We start from the raw sequence: 16088 nt of genomic DNA, 5'->3' as shown, positions 1-16088 counted from the left end.
CCAGCGTGTGCCACTATTGCTGATCCAAGCCAGGATGCCAGCAGGACCAGAGCAAGGATTGCCCTGCTGTACTCAGCCCCGGGGGGGCTGCAGCTCAAACACTGGGTTTGGTTCTGAACTGAACTTGAGGTAGCTTCAAGAAGGACACTGAGGTACTGGAGCAGGTCCAGATAAGGACAATAAAGCTGGAGAACAGCTGAAGGAACTGGGGTTGTTCATCCTGGAGAAAAGAATGCTGAGGGGAGATCACCTGGCTCTCTCCAGCTCCCTGGCAGGAGGTTGGAAGGAGATGGAGGTCAGTGTCCCAAAGAATTAGCAACAGGACAAGAGAGAACGAGCTCCAGTTGCACAAGGGGGGGAGGGGGGGGGTTGGGGGGGTGTTAGGTGGGAGGTTTTGGGGTTCTTCCCCAAAAGGGTTGTCAAGCCTTGAAAGAGGCTGCCTGGGGCAGTGGTGGAGTCCCCACCCGTGGAGGACTTTCAGAGCTGTGTGGATGTGGTGCTGAGGGCCGTGGTGACCTGGCCGTGCTGGGTTAAGGCTTGGAGCTTGAAGCTCCAACCAGAACGTTCCGGTGGTGTCCCGGGCGGTTCGCTCCGCCGGGCTCCCCGCTCAGGCTTGGACTCCCGCTCCCTGGCACCACCCCCGCGGAGGGTGGGAGTCGGAACTCGGAGCGCGGGGCGCAGGAGGCGGCCGGGGCGGCGCGGCGGCGGCACAGGTACCGCCCGCGTGGGCTCGGCCCGGACGCTTAAAGGGGACGGACGGAGGAGGCCGGCGGCGCTTCCGGTGTGCGGCGTGTGGGGCCTGGGGAGCTGCCCGGGCCGGGCCGGGCCCCGCCATGGGCATCCTGGAGAAGATCTCCGAGATCGAGAAGGAGATCGCCCGCACGCAGAAGAATAAAGGTCCGGCTCTGCGGGGGGTGCGGGGAGAGCTGCCGCGGGATAGCGGGCAGGGCAGAGCCCTCGGGGCGCACGGGGGCTGACAGGACACGGAGACTGGGAGGGATGGGGAGGCTGGAGCCCTGGAGGGGCTGCTGAGTTAAGGGCGGTCTGGGGGAAGAGGAGGCTGTGGCGGTGCGAGCTGGGGGAGCAGAGAGGCTGCTAGGTTATGGGGGCGCTGGCGATGGGTCTGGGGGAGGAGGTGAGTCGGGATGGGAGTGACTGGGCTGGGCGCTGGAGGGGCTGCGAGAGTTCAGCGGGGGTTGGGAGGGGATCCGAAGGAAGAGGTGACAGTCTGGGCCGTGGGGGAGGTGGGCTGTGGGGTAGTTTGTGAAGCTAGAATGAGGTGTGGTGCTGCAAGGGGCTCTGTCAGAATGCTTGAGGGGCTTGGGGTGTTTGGTCTGGGGCAGATGAGGGAGCAGGGTGAGCCCTGAGTCTGGGGTGGGGTGTTTGGAGGCTACCCCTCCTGGCAGCCACCCTCTTTCCCCACTGTTGATGCCCTGGCTCATGCAGGTGGGAAGCCTTGGGCTGCAGCCTGGAGAAGGTGCAGCACAGAGTCCTGGTAGCATCCTTAGCTCTTCTTGGAGCTGGACCAAGGACCCCAAGTGCTGCTGGCACAGGGAGCCCGGGGATGTCTTCTGTGGGCTTCTCAGGCTGGTGTTTGAACACTAGCTTAAAGAGGGGAATGGGGACCAGAGCTCCCCTCGGGTTCTGCCACAGCAGATTCCCAGTGCCATGCTGCTTCTGGGGGCTTTAGGCTGTGGCCAATAATAGAAAGGAAGAGTTGTAAGTCCTGTGATCTCCTGGATTTCTTGGCCTCACCTGTTGTGAAGGGAAACAACCACCTTCTTTTTTAACTCTGCCAGGTGCAAATTCCAGTGTTTTGCAAAGAAAGAATCAGTAGAATACTTTCCCACACATGACTGCCAAGTCAAACAGGCCTTGTCAAGAGCAGGGGGGAAAATCCTGCTTTTCTGGAGTGCTGGATGTAAGGAGGGGCCTTTGCCCAGGAGGGGCCATTCCCACTGGGATCTCCCTCCTTAGCTGTCTGCCTTCACCCATTCATTCCTGCACCTACTCTCTCTCTGCCTTTACTTCCTTCAGCCAGGAATTTTGTGGCTGCTTATTTCCCTCAAGCCTGACCTTCTGTGCAGGACACCAGATTTGCTCTCAACCCCAGGATTTCCCAAGGCTACAGAGCACCTAGGGGGTGGCTCCTGCCTGTAGCAGTGGTTAAGGCATTACCCAAGCTCTGCAGCGTTTCTTTGAAGGAAGATTCTTACTTCTGGAAGTGAACTACCAGCAGCTCTCTGTCATCCAGCTGTTGTGTTTATGTTGTTGCAGCCACTGAGTACCACCTTGGCCTGCTGAAGGCAAAGCTTGCAAAATACAGAGCCCAGTTGCTGGAACCCTCCAAATCCTCAGCTGCTAAGGGTGAAGGCTTCGATGTGATGAAATCCGGAGATGCCCGCGTGGCACTGATCGGTTTTCCTTCTGTGGGTAAGGTCAGTGAGTGTCTGTGTTAACCAGGTGGCATGTGTGCTGCCAGGCTGTGCTTAGCAGGGCCTGTACAGCTGATGAGGCAGATCTCCATCTCCTCTTCATCTTCCATGACAACAGACAGGTTGTTGGATCTCCTGCTGGGGAGTGTCCAGAGAAGGGCCACAAGAAGGGTCAGAGGACTGCAGGAGCTGCCACAGGAGGAAAGGCTGAGATGGCTGGGTTTGGGCAGCCTTGAGAAGAGAAGGCTTAGGGAAGACCTTGTTACCATGTACCAGGGCATAAAGAGTAGCTACCAGGAGGAAGGACACTCCCTTCATATGAGGAATCCCATGGAAAAGACAAGAGGTGATGGGGACAAGTCACTGCTGGGGAGATTCCCATGGGACTCCAGAAGAAAATGTTTCACCATGAGAGCAGCTGAACACTGCAGTCCTCTCCCAAGGGAAGCAGTGGATTTCCCTGCACTGGTCAGCTTTAAGACTCAGCTTGGCAGGGTGCTGGGCCAGCTCATTTCAGCTTTGCCATTACCTAGAAGGGTTGGACCAGGGCAGCCTTGGGGTCCGTTCTAACCTGGCATTCTGTGTTATTGTAGGCTCAGAGCTGAAAGTTAGAGCTAGGGGCAGCACTTCTTTGTTTTGTCTTGTGGTAACAGCCTCAAACTCAGTCTTACCCAGCCATAGCACTGCTGATAAAATGGGTGAGAGCCCAGGATTTACCTTTGTTCAGTGACAGCAGTGCCTGACGCATCCCTGTGTCAGTCCCTGGGACAGACACGGCACAGCTCCAGAGCTGGGGACCCTTTGGTGCTGCTTGTTTTGTTGGACATTGATCAAGGCTTTCATTTGCATATCTCTGATGATGCTGATCCCTTGCCTTTCAGTCCACATTTTTGAGTTTAATGACTTCAACTGCCAGTGAAGCTGCATCCTACGAGTTCACAACCCTGACCTGCATCCCAGGCGTCATAGAAGTAAGTGGAGATTCTCCTCCCGTCGGCTTGTTAGTGGTGCTGAAGAGACCCAGGCATGTAAATGTGTCAACATCCAAAGGTCTCTGCTGGCTTCTGCTTTAAACTTTGTGAGGTCTTGAGTGAGCTGTCAAGTGTTGTGCAACCCACAGGGCTGATTTGGGACTGCCCTAGGCTCCGTCACTCCTCAGGACTGCCTGCCTGAGCAGGGCGTGCTGTCTGCCGCCGTTCCGCTGACCGGAGCAGCCCAGCGATCCTCAGCTGACTCTGTTCTAACTGCTGCTGGTGCCACTGACCAGATGGCTGGAAACCTTGACAGATTTGTTTTTAATGAAGCTTTAAAAGAGGCAATCTGTACTGGGATCAATTTGGAGAGGAAATACAGCTCCTCCTGTCCTTGAGGAATTTTATTAGCGGTGGCCTAAGCATCCATCAGTGAAGCAAGGGAGAAAGGGCATCAGACTGAGAAGTGTCTGAGTAATGAGAGCTTCTGGGTCAGAACTGGAAGCAGAGTTAAATAATGAAAGTATTGGTGTTCAAATAAACACAAATACTGTAGCACAGCCATGAGCTGCAGCCAGTTCCTGAGGGCTTTGCTGCAGTGCCAGCTCGAGAGCCAATGCCCTGCAGATGTGGGGAGTGGAAGCCTCCTGCTGCTTTGTGCTGCTGGAATTGCTGCAGCACATCTGAACGGTTCTGGGCTGCCTCAGGAAGAGGTGGTGGCACTTGCTGCTTGCTGTGTTTTCTTGTTAGAGCAGGAGACTAAAGGGTGGTGTTTTTTTCCCTTCCCATGTCACTGCCCTGGGGCAGCCTGACTCCTGTGCTGTTTCCCTGGTGCTTTGTCAAGCTGCAGTCATGTGAGGCTTTAGAGGGCAGGACCTAACGTACCAGCGTGTGGTGGTGTTCAGCACAGCTTCCTAGGACACACTCTGGAGGTGCCTTAACAAAACAGAGCCATTGGCTTTGTGCACAGTTGTCCTGGGGCTCATTCAGTTCCACTCTCTGCAGGCTTTGAACCCCAGCACACATCCCAGGCTTTGGAAGCACCTCGAGTGCCCTGCACAAAGCTTTCAACTCTCTGTCCTCTTTCCATTGCAGTACAAAGGAGCCAACATTCAGCTGCTGGATCTTCCTGGAATCATTGAAGGAGCAGCACAAGGTTGGCTGATCTCTGTGTTTGTGTGGAGTAGGGATTTGCCCTCAGAGGTGCAGCTGGGTGTCTCAGACCACTGCAGGTAGCCAGGGCCAAGAGTTCCCATCTTGGCTTTCCAGATCTTGGAGGCCTTGATCTTAGGTGAGGCACGATTTGGATCCCTGGGCCCACAGGAGGTTCTATATGTAGCAGAAAGATGCTTCTCTGGAGGTGGGAGCCCAAGCAAGCCAGGCACTTCTCACCCTCCTGTGTGAGTGTTACCTCCCTCAACTGTTTTCTGGTACAGAGGACAGCTAAAGAAAGATGCTAGTGACAGGGGAGGAAATCACAGCTAAACAGTAGCCTCTTTTGACTGATTCCCTGAGTTCCTGCCAGTCCTCCTATGACTCCTGATTCTGGGAAGAGGTGCTGGCTTTGTCCCTCTGCTTCATCATCTCCTGACTGGCTGCTGCTGTCAGAAGATGCCTCAGGAAACGTTGGAAAATCTCCCAATGGAGGAGCATGACCTGGTTAATAAGGCCTCTCTCTTTATTGACCAGAAATGATTCATAACCCCTCTGCACAGGGACCCTAGGCCCACATCCTGTGTCTGGGGATGTCTCCTGCTACCAGTGATGGCATCTCCACCTGTGCAGCTGTCCTCAGGGCTTGTGTTAGGGCTGTTAGGGCTTGTGCTGGGCAGAAGTCACTGTGTATGGAGCAGATGTGTTTGCTCAGGGGCTCCCCAGCTGCTCACTACCACACAGCAAAGGATTTTTTCCTTGCTTCTGAGCAGCTCTGCAGGGTAGCAGAACTCATTCCTGCTTTCTCTTGCTGATGTACACCCATCTCCTCTCCTCAGGGAAGGGCAGAGGTCGGCAGGTGATAGCTGTGGCCAGGACAGCAGATGTTGTTATCATGATGCTGGATGCCACCAAGGGGGAAGTGCAGAGGTGAGGATATGCTTCTGGGGGTGTGGAGCTGAGGGGCGGTGGGGCAGGTTCAGGGGCTCCCAGAAGGCATCAGCTCCTTGAAGTATGGCCTGTGCATGTTGGGGAACCACTACCTGAGCTGTCTGGGGAGACCTTCTTGTGGCCTTTCAGTACTTAAAGGGACCAATGAGAAACCTGGGGACAGAGTTTTTAGCAGGGGCCTGTTGTGAGAGGGCAAGGGGTGATGGTTTGAAACAGAGGGGGGATTCAGAGTGGAGAATCATAGAATCAACCAGGTTGGAAGAGACCTCCAAGATCATCCATTCCAACCTGAAAGAAGGAAGACATTTTTTACCCTGAGGGTGGTGAAACCCTGGCCCAGGCTGCCCAGGGAGGTGGCAGATGCTCCATCCCTGGAACCTTTCCAGCTCGGGTTTGTCTGGGGCTGTGAGCTACCTGCTCTAGTTGCAGATGTCCTTGCTGACTGCAGGGGGTTGGACTAGATGAGCTTCAAAGGCCCAACCCAAAGCACTCTGTGATTCTGAGTATGAGCTGGCAGTGGTATCCCATTGGAAGCAAGCTTGTTCCTCTCAGCTGAGGAATCGTTTCCCCAGGAGGGCAGCTCAGAGGCGGGGAGGAGGCCAGCCTACGTTTTCACAGCACTGCCCCACGTTAGCTGTGGCTTTTAGGTTGTAGTGAAAGCTTCTGGCAAGGCTGTATCAATGGGAACCCAAAAGGGAAGGTGTGGGTGTCACCTGGCTGTGCTCAGTCTCAGCACTCACATGCAGTGTCCCCACAGGGCCTTACTGGAGAAAGAGTTGGAGTCGGTAGGGATCCGGCTGAACAAAAACAAACCCAACATCTACTTCAAGGTGAGGCTTCCTGCAAGCACAGCTTGTACCACTGCCCACTTCACACTGAGTGTTGTCCCCTGTGGTGGACAGACTGAGGGCTGCTGTGGGGTTTGGAGACTGTTCTGAAGTTGCTTTATTGCCTCCCTGCAGCCGAAGAAGGGTGGAGGTATCTCCTTCAACTCAACTGTCACGTTGACTCAGTGCTCTGAGAAGCTGGTACAGCTCATCCTCCATGAGTACAGTATCCTTTCCTAAAGCAGGAGACCCTGAAGCCATCAGCAGCTCCTCAGTCAAGTGGTAGCTGCTGTGGGACAGCCTCACTGTGTCTTTGAGGCTTTCTGGGCTGCCAAGGGACTTGCACGAGCAAGCTCAGCCCGTTGGCTCCCAGCAGTTGTGTTGCTGTGTTGGGATGTGGACCTTGACAGCCTTCACCTCAGAAATCTTCAATGCTGAAGTCCTCTTCAGAGAGGATTGTTCCCCTGATGAGTTCATTGATGTGATTGTAGGCAACAGGGTCTACATGCCATGCCTCTATGTGAGTATCCTGGAGCCAGCCACCTTCAGCCACACCAAGCACCTGCAGCCTGCTGAGAATCATCCTGGTTGCTCCAGCAGGAGTGATGTGGTGGTTGAGGTGGAAAGCACAGCTCAGCAGGGAGCTCCTATAAGCTTCAGGCAGGCTGCTGTGCTCTGCATGTGTTCCCTGTGCCCTCTTGTGGCTGGCAGCCGTGGAGCAGCTTGAGCTGGTGTCATGGTGTGGGGTTTGCTCCCACACTGCAGAGCCTTCAGCCCCTGTGCCACGAACTCTGCCTGGGGGTCCCTTGTGTCAGAGGTCACTGGTAGTGACTGGGTCTGTAGTGCAGCCAAAGATACTGGGAGAATGGAGGGGAGAGCTCTGAAAGGTCCAAACTGACACTGGGGCTTTTGAATTTTAAGTTTGTTCTGCTGAGAGCTTTCTCTGTCCTTTGCCTGACAGGATCCAGGTTTCTGTTTCAGGTGCTGGAGCTGCCTTGCTACAGCTACATGTTCATGCCTTCATAGAATTGTTGTGGTTGGAAGAGACCTTTCAAGGTCATCAAGTCCAACCATTAACCCACCACTGCCAGGGCACCACTAAGCCATGTCCCTCAGCACCACATCTGCACAGCTTTTCAATCCCTCTGGGCATGGGGACTCCACCTGTGCCCTGGGCAGCCTGTTCCAGGCCTTTTGGGGAAGAAATTGTTCCTATTGTCCAACCTAAACCTCCCTTGGTGCAACTTGAGGCCATTTGCCCTTGTTCTTTGGGAGAAGAGACCAATCCCCATCTTGCTCCAAGCTCCTTTCAGGGAGGTGTAGAGAGCCAGGAGCCTGACCCCCCCCAGGTCCCTCAGCTGCTCCTCACCAGCCCTCTTCTCCAGGCCCTTCCCCAGTTTCAGTGTCCTTTGGACACGCTCTGACACCTCAACATCCTTCTCAGAGTGAGGAACCTAAACCAGCCCAGTATTTGAAGTGCAGCCCCACCAGTGCCTGTCAGCCCTCCAGCAGTGTTGCTGAGCTGCCTTCCTGACGGGTGGGCTTTTACCTCTGGCTTAGGTTTACAACAAGATCGACCAGATATCGATGGAGGAGGTGGATCGCCTGGCCCGGAGGCCCCACAGCGTGGTCATCAGGTGGGAGCCTCTCAGGCCTGCTCTGCTGGCCTGCCTGCCCTGCTGGCCTGCCTGCCTGCCCTGCTGGCCTGCCTGCCTGCCCTGCTGGCCTGCCTGCCTGCCCTGCTGGCCTGCCTGCCTGCCCTGCTGGCCTGCCTGCCCTGCTGGCCTGCTCTGCTGGCCTGCCTGCCTGCTCTGCTGGCCTGCCTGCCTGCTCTGCTGGCCTGCTCTGCTGGCCTGCCCTGCTGGCCTGCTCTGCTGGCCTGCCTGCCCTGCTGGCCTGCCTGCCTGCCCTGCTGGCCTGCCTGCCTGCCCTGCTGGCCTGCCTGCCCTGCTGGCCTGCCTGCCTGCCCTGCTGGCCTGCCTGCCTGCCCTGCTGGCCTGCCTGCCTGCCCTGCTGGCCTGCCTGCCTGCCCTGCTGGCCTGCCTGCCTGCCCTGCTGGCCTGCCTGCCCTGCTGGCCTGCCTGCCTGCCCTGCTGGCCTGCCTGCCTGCTCTGCTGGCCTGCCTGCTCTGCTGGCCTGCCTGCCTGCCTGCCTGCTCTGCTGGCCTGCCTGCTCTGCTGCTTCATTTCATACCCTTTTTCTGGGGCTTCTCCCAGGGCTGTCAGCAGCTGCTGTGCTGAGGGGCAGAGGCACTGTGCAGCCCCAGAGGGGCAGGCTGCTTAGCTTCTCCCCGCTGTCTGCAGGCCAGAGCCAGCCAGTCTCATTGGTTTGCCTGGAAGTGCTGATGCACCTGGCTGGGGCTTTGCTGCTTCCAAGCTGTTTGCCCTCCTGAAAGTTCAATTTGTTTCAATCTGTGCTTTTCCTCTGCTGGCCTCATTAAAGACTTTCCTCCTCTTCCCTACTCCTTTAATAAGGCATTTCACCTTGCTCTTCAAATCTCTAAATCACAACAGCAGTAAACATGGAGCTCTTCCTGGTGTTTTGCAGCTGTGGCATGAAACTGAACCTGGACTACTTGCTGGAGAAGCTCTGGGAATACCTGGCCCTGACCTGTATCTACACCAAGAAACGAGGACGTAAGTGGCCATTAGCTGACTGAGGGTTTGAGAGGCACAGAAGGCTCCACAGGCCCTGGCTGGCTTTCAGCTCTTGGGAAATGCTCACCTGACCCAGCCAGGCATGTGTCCCACCACATCCCTTCTGTTCTTCTTGCACTGAAGAGCTGCATTCTCATGCATCCATGATGAGGCAAGGAAAGGGACTGTGCAAGTTTGCAGCTTTCTTCCCTGTTAAGCACTCTGTGATGAACTGTCCAGAATCCCAGCATGGGGAGGGCTGGAAGGGACCTCTGGACATCATCCAGTTCAACCCCCTTGCTAAAGCAGGGACACCCCCTTGCTAAAGCAGGGGCACCCACAGCAGGTTGTCCAGGAGGGTTTGGAATCTCTCCAGAGAAAGAGACTCTACAACTTCTCTGGCTCCAGCATCCTCTCACCAAAGAAGTTTCTCCTGTTCAGATGGCACCTCCTGGGTTCCAGTTTGTGCTCATTGTACCTTGTCCTGTCCCTGGGCATGGCTGAAAAAATTCTAGCCCCATCTTCTTGCCCCTGCCTCTTGAGCTCTTGCTGAGCATTGAGCAGATCTCTGGGGCTGCTCTTCTCCAGGTTCAACAGCCTCAGGGCTCTCAGCCTTTCCTCCTCACAGCTGCTCCAGGCCCCCCCAGTGTCTTTGTAGCCCTCATGATGATTCAAGGAAGTAAAGTGTGCAAGTTCACAACTTCTTCCTTGCACACAATCTGTGCTGACCATCACTACCTAGGTCTCCTGCTCCTACCTTGAGAGGTTTGGTGGTTCTGTGCCAGGCTCCTGAGGCTCAGGAGTGCCTCTGATCCTCCCTTTGCTTTACAGCCCCCTTGCAGCTTGCCCCAGTGATGAAGGCACATCTTTAACTTGTTCCTGTTCAGTTGTGAGCAGCTGTGGCTGAGCTGGGGTGGACATGAGGAGATGAAGGAACATTCTGTGAGCTTGCTAAGCTCTGAAAGCTTGGGGGGGGGGGCGGGGAGAGGGGGGAAGGGGATGGCACAGAAAACTTCAGAGTGCTTTGGTTTTACTTGAGTAGGTTTTGACTTGGGTGGTTTTGTTTGTCCTAAGCCAGGTGTTTGGGATGGAGCTGGGGGCAGGTGGGTTGTGAGGAGCTGCTGGCTGGGTGAGGTGGGTGACTGCTTGTGGGTGCTGGGCTCTGTGGCACTGGCTTGCAGCTCTGGAGTACCCAGGTACCTGTTGTGTCTGGGAGCTGCCAAGTGGAAGGGGAGGAGGAGGAGGAGGAATTCAGGGCACTGTGAGGTGATGTCAGCTCATCAGAAGACACTTGATGGGAATCCAATGTTGCTTTTTGTGCCCTCCTGTTTCTCCACAGAGAGACCAGACTTCACAGATGCCATTATCCTGCGGAAGGGAGCCTCTGTGGAGCACGTGGTAATGTCTCTGCAGCTTTTATGTTTCCTTGTCTGTGGAAGGCAAGCTCCTCTTGGGGCCTGCTATGATTTGTGCCTCTTAAAGCTTGGGATGTGCTCAGTGTTTAATTTGAGCTGCTGCTTTTGTTACCTGTGCTGGTTTTGTCTGCCTCAGGTTGCTATGAAGGGTTTAAAAACTAACCTCACTAACCTCACAGAGGCACAGAAAGGGACCTCTGAAGATCATCTAGTCCAGGCCTCCTGCCAGAGCAGGTTCACCTGGAGCAGCATGGCCTCCAGGCAGGTTCTAATTGACAAGCAAATGAATATGAGCAAGCAGTGTGCCCAGGTGACCAGGAAAGCCAATGACATCCTGGCTTGGGTTAGAAATGCTGTGTCCAGCAGGAGCAGGGAGGGGATTGTCCCCTTGTGCTCAGCTCTGGGGAGGCCACACCTTGAGTCTTGTGTCCATTTTGGGGCGCCTCAGTGCAAGAGAGATGTGGAGGTGCTGGAGCCAGGGTAGAGGAGGGCAAGGAAGCTGTGAAGGACCTGGAGAATAAATCTGATGAAGAGCAACTGAAGGAGCTGGGAATGGTTAGTTTGGAAAAGAGGCTGAGGGGAGACCTCCTGGCTCTCTGCAGCTACCTGAAAGGACCTTGTGGAGAGGCTGCTGCTGGGCTCTTCTCACAGATCATTAGTGACAGAACAAGAGGGAATGGCCTCAAGCTGCCACTGGGGAGGTTTAGGTTGGACATGAGGAAACAATTTTTAATGGAAAGAGTGGTCAGGGGCTGGAATGTGCTGCCCAGGGAGGTGGTGGAGTCACCAACCCTGGATGTGTTTAAAGGTGGTTTGGATGTGGTGCTTGGGGGTATGGCTCAGGAGTGACCCTTGCAGAGCAGGGTTCTGGGTTGGACTTGGTGATCCTGAGGGTCTGCTCCAACCTGAATGCCTCTGTGATTCTGCTTTGAAAATCTCCACAGACAGAGACTCCACAGCCTTTCTGGGCAGCCTGTTCCCCTGCTCTGCCACCCTCACAGGGAAGAGGTTCCTGCTTCTGTGTAGATGGAGCTTCACTCAGTCCAGTGAGAAAGCTCATGGAGGCAGTGGGATGCGGCTCACTGTGGGCTGCTGATCCTTGTGTGTCCTTTCCATGTCCTTTCAAGTGCTGTCAGCTGGCTCCTAAGGCCACTCCTGCAATTTCTGAGTTGTTTCTGGATCCTGGGTCTTAATTTGTTTGCAGAGTGGCATCACTGACCTGCCTCCTGTGCTCTCTCTCTCTGTTGCAGTGCCATCGAATTCACAGGTCATTAGCCAGCCAGTTCAAATATGCCTTGGTGTGGGTAAGTGCTCAACAGCAGAAGAGAGATCCCTTTCCCTGGGTGCCTCTGATCTTCTTCTAACCCTTCTCCTCCTTTTTTGCTTTATAAGGGGACCAGCACAAAATACAGCCCTCAAAGAGTGGGCTTGACCCATATGATGGAGCACGAAGATGTCATTCAGATTGTGAAGAAGTAACTCTCTCTGCTGGTGCCTGGCCTCTGTCTTTAATCACTAGAATTGGAACTGACCACATCAAAGCAAAGCAAAACACACACTCACACACACACTCTCACACACACACTCACACACTCTCACACACACACTCACACACACTCATACACACACTCACACTCTCACACACACACTCACACTCTCACACACACACTCACACTCTCACACTCACACTCACACACTCACACACTCTCACACACACTCACACACTCATACACACACTCACACTCTCACACTCACACACTCATACACACACTCACACACTCACACACACACTCACACTCTCACACACACACTCACACACTCATACACACACTCACACTCTCACACACACTCACACACTCATACACACACTCACACACTCTCACACACACACACAAAAGAGGGGAAAAACAAAACAAAAAGAAAACAAAAAAGGGAGATGTGATCCACAGCCACAAAAAGCTTCTGTGAAGCTGCTCCCCTTGGAGCAAGGCAGAAAGGGAGGCTGCTGCACGTGCAGGTGGGGATGGGGGAGGGGGGTTTCCATCTTGCAGCATTTCAGGTGAAGTAATGCTTCTTAAAATGAAAACAGGAACCAGTTCTTCCAGCACACAGGTCCCACAGCATCCTGGCTCAGTAAGGTGTGCAGATGGATCCATGTGTTAACCTTGCTTTCCCAGTGGGAATTGAAGGGGTTTGTGTGAGAAATCTGACTCTGTACTTTGGGATAAGGAAGCCAGAGCTAAGAGAGCATTGCTGATGCTTTGCTGCTTACCCAGTCACTTAATTTAAGCATCGACCTGAAACACATTGTCCCTGCAGCTTTCACCGTGGGAGACTTCAGTCTCTGCATCTGAGACAGCCCCTGGGGAGTTTGTCACGGTCCCACCTTGGCTAACATTAAACTGTGGCATGCTGTGCCTCTCCTTAGCTCTCCAGCAGGGTTTGTTGACATGCTGGTCCAACTGGTACAGAGAGATAAGAACTGAAACCCTCTTAGTGAACAATGAACCTGGCCACGCTGCAGCAGGGTACAATGCAGAGCCCTGGGCTGCAGGGAGCAACCATTGCTGGCACATCACACAGTGAGGAACTGCCTTGGGGCTTTCCTCCTTGCTCTTGTCCTGCCTCTCAGTCCCCAGGAGTGTTGCTGGAGGTCTTTCTTAATCATGCCCCTAAATTCCAGCTCTTTGAGCTCCAAAGTACCATCCCCTCCCGTGGGGTTTGCCCCAGCCCCCTTAAAACATTGCTGCTTGGTCTGGGTATTGGCATTTTTCTAATCCTGTGTTTTCACTGAGTGCTGATGCTGACTGATTCACAGTGCCTGATGGAGAGCAGCTCTTTCCTTCTGGGATCAAGAGCTGCCAATAGCTTTTATTTCCTTTCACTGAGTAAAAGGGTTCAGTCTGATGTGGATCCTTGGCTGTGAGGACAGGTCTGGCCCAGGCCTGGGCTGAGCAGAGCTCCTTCCCTCTCCTGTGTGCTCCTCCCCACCCCTCACAATCTGATTGAGCAGAAATGGAAGGATTATTTTATTTGAGAGAAATAAAACTTGCTATTTCATGTGGGCTGCAGGTGTCTCTGCCTGCAGGGGGCAGATGGCTTGGTTCTAGCTCTCTTTTTGTACCTTCAGCCACCTGAGGAATGCAGGATGCTGTTGCAGGAGGCTGTGGTGGGGGATGGCTGCCGAGTGGCTGCGAGAGGGCTCTGAGGGGACCCACTGAGGTGTGATGGGAGATACCTAGGTATTGCACGCGATGCACCAGCTAAGAAGGTGACTTTGAACTCTGCCAGCTCCCTTCCCTGCCCCTGGTTTTGTTCACAGCTGGAGTGCAGAGCAAATCCTGGCTGCGGTGGGGGCGAGCTCCAAATGAGCAGCAGTGTGGCTGAGCTGGCTGGAGCAGGCAGGCTCCTCTCTGTGTGAGCTGTGGGGGGCAGTTCCAGCACATTAACTCGCCCTTTACCTTCCCTCTGAAGGTTGCAGAGGCTTTGCTGCCTGCACAGACTTCCTTTGGGTTCTTTTTTTGGTCCCTGAGTCTCTTTTTGCTCCAAACCCAAGCTGGGCGTGGGGCTGGGCAGCCAGAACTGCTGAGTGGGCTTCGTCCTCGGGCCACAGAGTGCTGGAAATCACAGAATGGTTTGGGTTGGAAGGGACCTCCAAAAGCTCATCCAGTCCACCCCCCTGCAGGCAGCAGGGACATCCTCCACTGGATCAGGTTGCTCAGAGCCTTGTCCAGTCTCACCTTGAGTATCTTCATGGATATGGCCTCAACTACCTCCCTGGGCAACCTGTTCCAGTGGTCCGCCACCCTCGTGGTGCAGAACTCGTTCCTAACATCCACTCTAAATCTGCTCTAACTTCAAAGCATTGCTCCTTGTCCTGTCCCTGCAGGCCTTTGCAAACAGTCCCTCTGCAGCCCTCTTGTAGGTCCCCTTCAGGTGCTGGCAGGCTGCTATTAGGTCTCGCTGGAGCCCTCTCTTCTCCAGGCTGACCAACCCCAGCCCCCTCAGCCTGTCCTTGTATGGGAGAGATGTTCCAGCCCCCTCGGTTGATGAGAGGCTGAAACACGAAGTGTGAGCTGCTAAACCATGTCCCTGGTTGGTCAGTGCCTACCTCTGAGTGTGTTTGGGGTGCACACTGGCCGGTCCAGCGCGCCGTCGTCCAAACCCTCTCTGCCTGCTTAGCCTTAGCTCTTCGTGTAGGGAATTGGGCGTTTTATGCTGTTCAGAGTGAGCCAGTAGATGATGAAATCTGGAGTGGGGATGAGGTAAAAATAGTTAAGGCAGAAGCAGCTAACTTCTTTTTTTAGCGAGGGTAGCTGTTTTGCAAGGCAGTCGGTAGCTGCGTTGGAAGCTGTGTGAGCTTAATTGCTGCCTCTGTTCCTCCAGACGGCTTCGCTAATTGTTCTGCTCCGGTGTTGGAAGCTGCAAACCTTGCAGTTTGGTGCAGGAGCCTGAAGAGCTCTCCAAACCCTGAGGAAGCAAGGTCTTCAGGGCAGGGGGCAAACGCACCGCAGCGTAAGGATTGTGCTGGAGCCTCCCGAGGTTTGTGGCAGTGAAGGTGATGGAAGGGGTGGAGCACCTCTGCTGTGAGGCCAGGCTGGGAGCCTTGGAGCTGTTCAGCCTGGAGAAGAGGGGACTCCTTTTGTTGGCCTCAGAGGGGGCAGTAGGAAAGATGGGGACTGACTTTTGAGCAGGGCCTGTTGTAACTAGACGAGGGGTGATGGTTTGAAACTGAAAGAGGGGACGTTTACCTAGAAGGAGAATTTTTTTGGGTGGTGAAACACTGCCCCAGGTTGCCCAAAGAAGTTACAGATGTTGCACTCATGGAAACGTTGTAGGTCAGGATGGACAGGGCCCTGAGCAACCTGATCCAGTGCAAGGTGTCCCTGCCATGCAGGGAGGTTGGCCCCTTCCAAGCCAAACCAGTCTGATTTCCTGAATTGGCCAGGCCCTGTGTTAGCACCGTGGGGGAGCAGGTGGATGGAGATGTGCTCAGTGCCTCCTTGCTGAGCCTGTTTGGAGAAGGGCTTTCTGTCAGGATGGGAGGTGGTTGCAGGCAGGAGCTGTGGCTTTACCCCTCAAAGAGCAGCACACTGCATTTTCTGCACTGTACAAAGGAAGCAAATGGCCTCAGATTGTGCCAGGGGAAGTTTAGGCTGAATTTTGGGGGAAATTCCTTCCCCAAAAGAGTTGTCAAGGTCTGGAATAGGCTGCCTGGGGAAGTGGTGGAGTCCCTATTCCTGGAGGGGTTTCAGAGCCTGGTAGATGTGGTGCTGAGGGCCATGGTTTAGTGGTGATCTGGCAGTGCTGGGTTAAGGGTGAGACTTGGTGACCTTAAAGGCCTCTTCCAGCCAAAAACCATTCTGTGGCTAAGTGATGCTCTGCAGCCTGGCTGGTGATCTGCTCCTCTGCACCACAGCCCCCTGCCATTGCCCTGCTCTTCCAGGCGGATTTGTTAGCTCCATATCTTGCTCCCAGAGGGCTGCACTGATCCTTTCCTGTCCCTGGGCCCACTGCTGAGCCATGCTCTGGGTGTGAACCGGGCTGAAGCGGCTTCGACACAGTCCATCAGCCAGCCTCCATCTAGCCCTGGAAGCAGCCACAGCCCGAGGCGTGCTCTGTTTAAAATGCCTGTTCCAGGCAATCAAGCAGCTTTGATTGGCTGAGCACTCCTTTTATAATTTAATTTAGGCAGGGAATC

The 16088-nt window shown here is 54.7% G+C and overlaps 1 protein-coding gene across 1 annotated transcript; it reads left to right on the top strand.

Annotated features, from left to right (window-relative positions):
* The first annotated feature begins 759 nt into the window (after window positions 1-759).
* DRG2 (developmentally regulated GTP binding protein 2) lies at window positions 760-11966 on the top strand. Its single transcript, XM_054161301.1, has 13 exons — window positions 760-897; window positions 2278-2438; window positions 3317-3406; window positions 4502-4562; window positions 5398-5488; window positions 6267-6339; window positions 6472-6562; window positions 6759-6856; window positions 7897-7973; window positions 8884-8972; window positions 10312-10370; window positions 11638-11691; window positions 11780-11966. Exons 1-13 carry the CDS (start codon window positions 834-836, stop codon window positions 11864-11866), a joined length of 1095 nt encoding a protein of 364 aa, XP_054017276.1. The 5' UTR covers window positions 760-833; the 3' UTR covers window positions 11867-11966.
* Window positions 11967-16088: the final 4122 nt, after the last annotated feature.

The sequence above is a fragment of the Dryobates pubescens genome, chromosome 4, assembly GCF_014839835.1.
Source record: "Dryobates pubescens isolate bDryPub1 chromosome 4, bDryPub1.pri, whole genome shotgun sequence".
Classification (NCBI taxonomy): domain Eukaryota; kingdom Metazoa; phylum Chordata; class Aves; order Piciformes; family Picidae; genus Dryobates; species Dryobates pubescens.
Note: the sequence above shows the minus strand (reverse complement) of the source record. Positions and strands in the feature narration are given on the sequence as shown.

What these genes read in the sequence shown, in the direction of transcription:
- DRG2 (XM_054161301.1), top strand. Translation starts at nt 834, where the DNA reads ATGGGCATCCTGGAGAAGATCTCCGAGATCGAGAAGGAGATCGCCCGC. An exon ending in TCTACATGCCATGCCTCTAT is followed by an intron (nt 6,857 to 7,896) that starts GTGAGTATCCTG and finishes CCTCTGGCTTAG; the next exon opens with GTTTACAACAAGATCGACCA. An exon ending in CTACACCAAGAAACGAGGAC is followed by an intron (nt 8,973 to 10,311) that starts GTAAGTGGCCAT and finishes GTTTCTCCACAG; the next exon opens with AGAGACCAGACTTCACAGAT.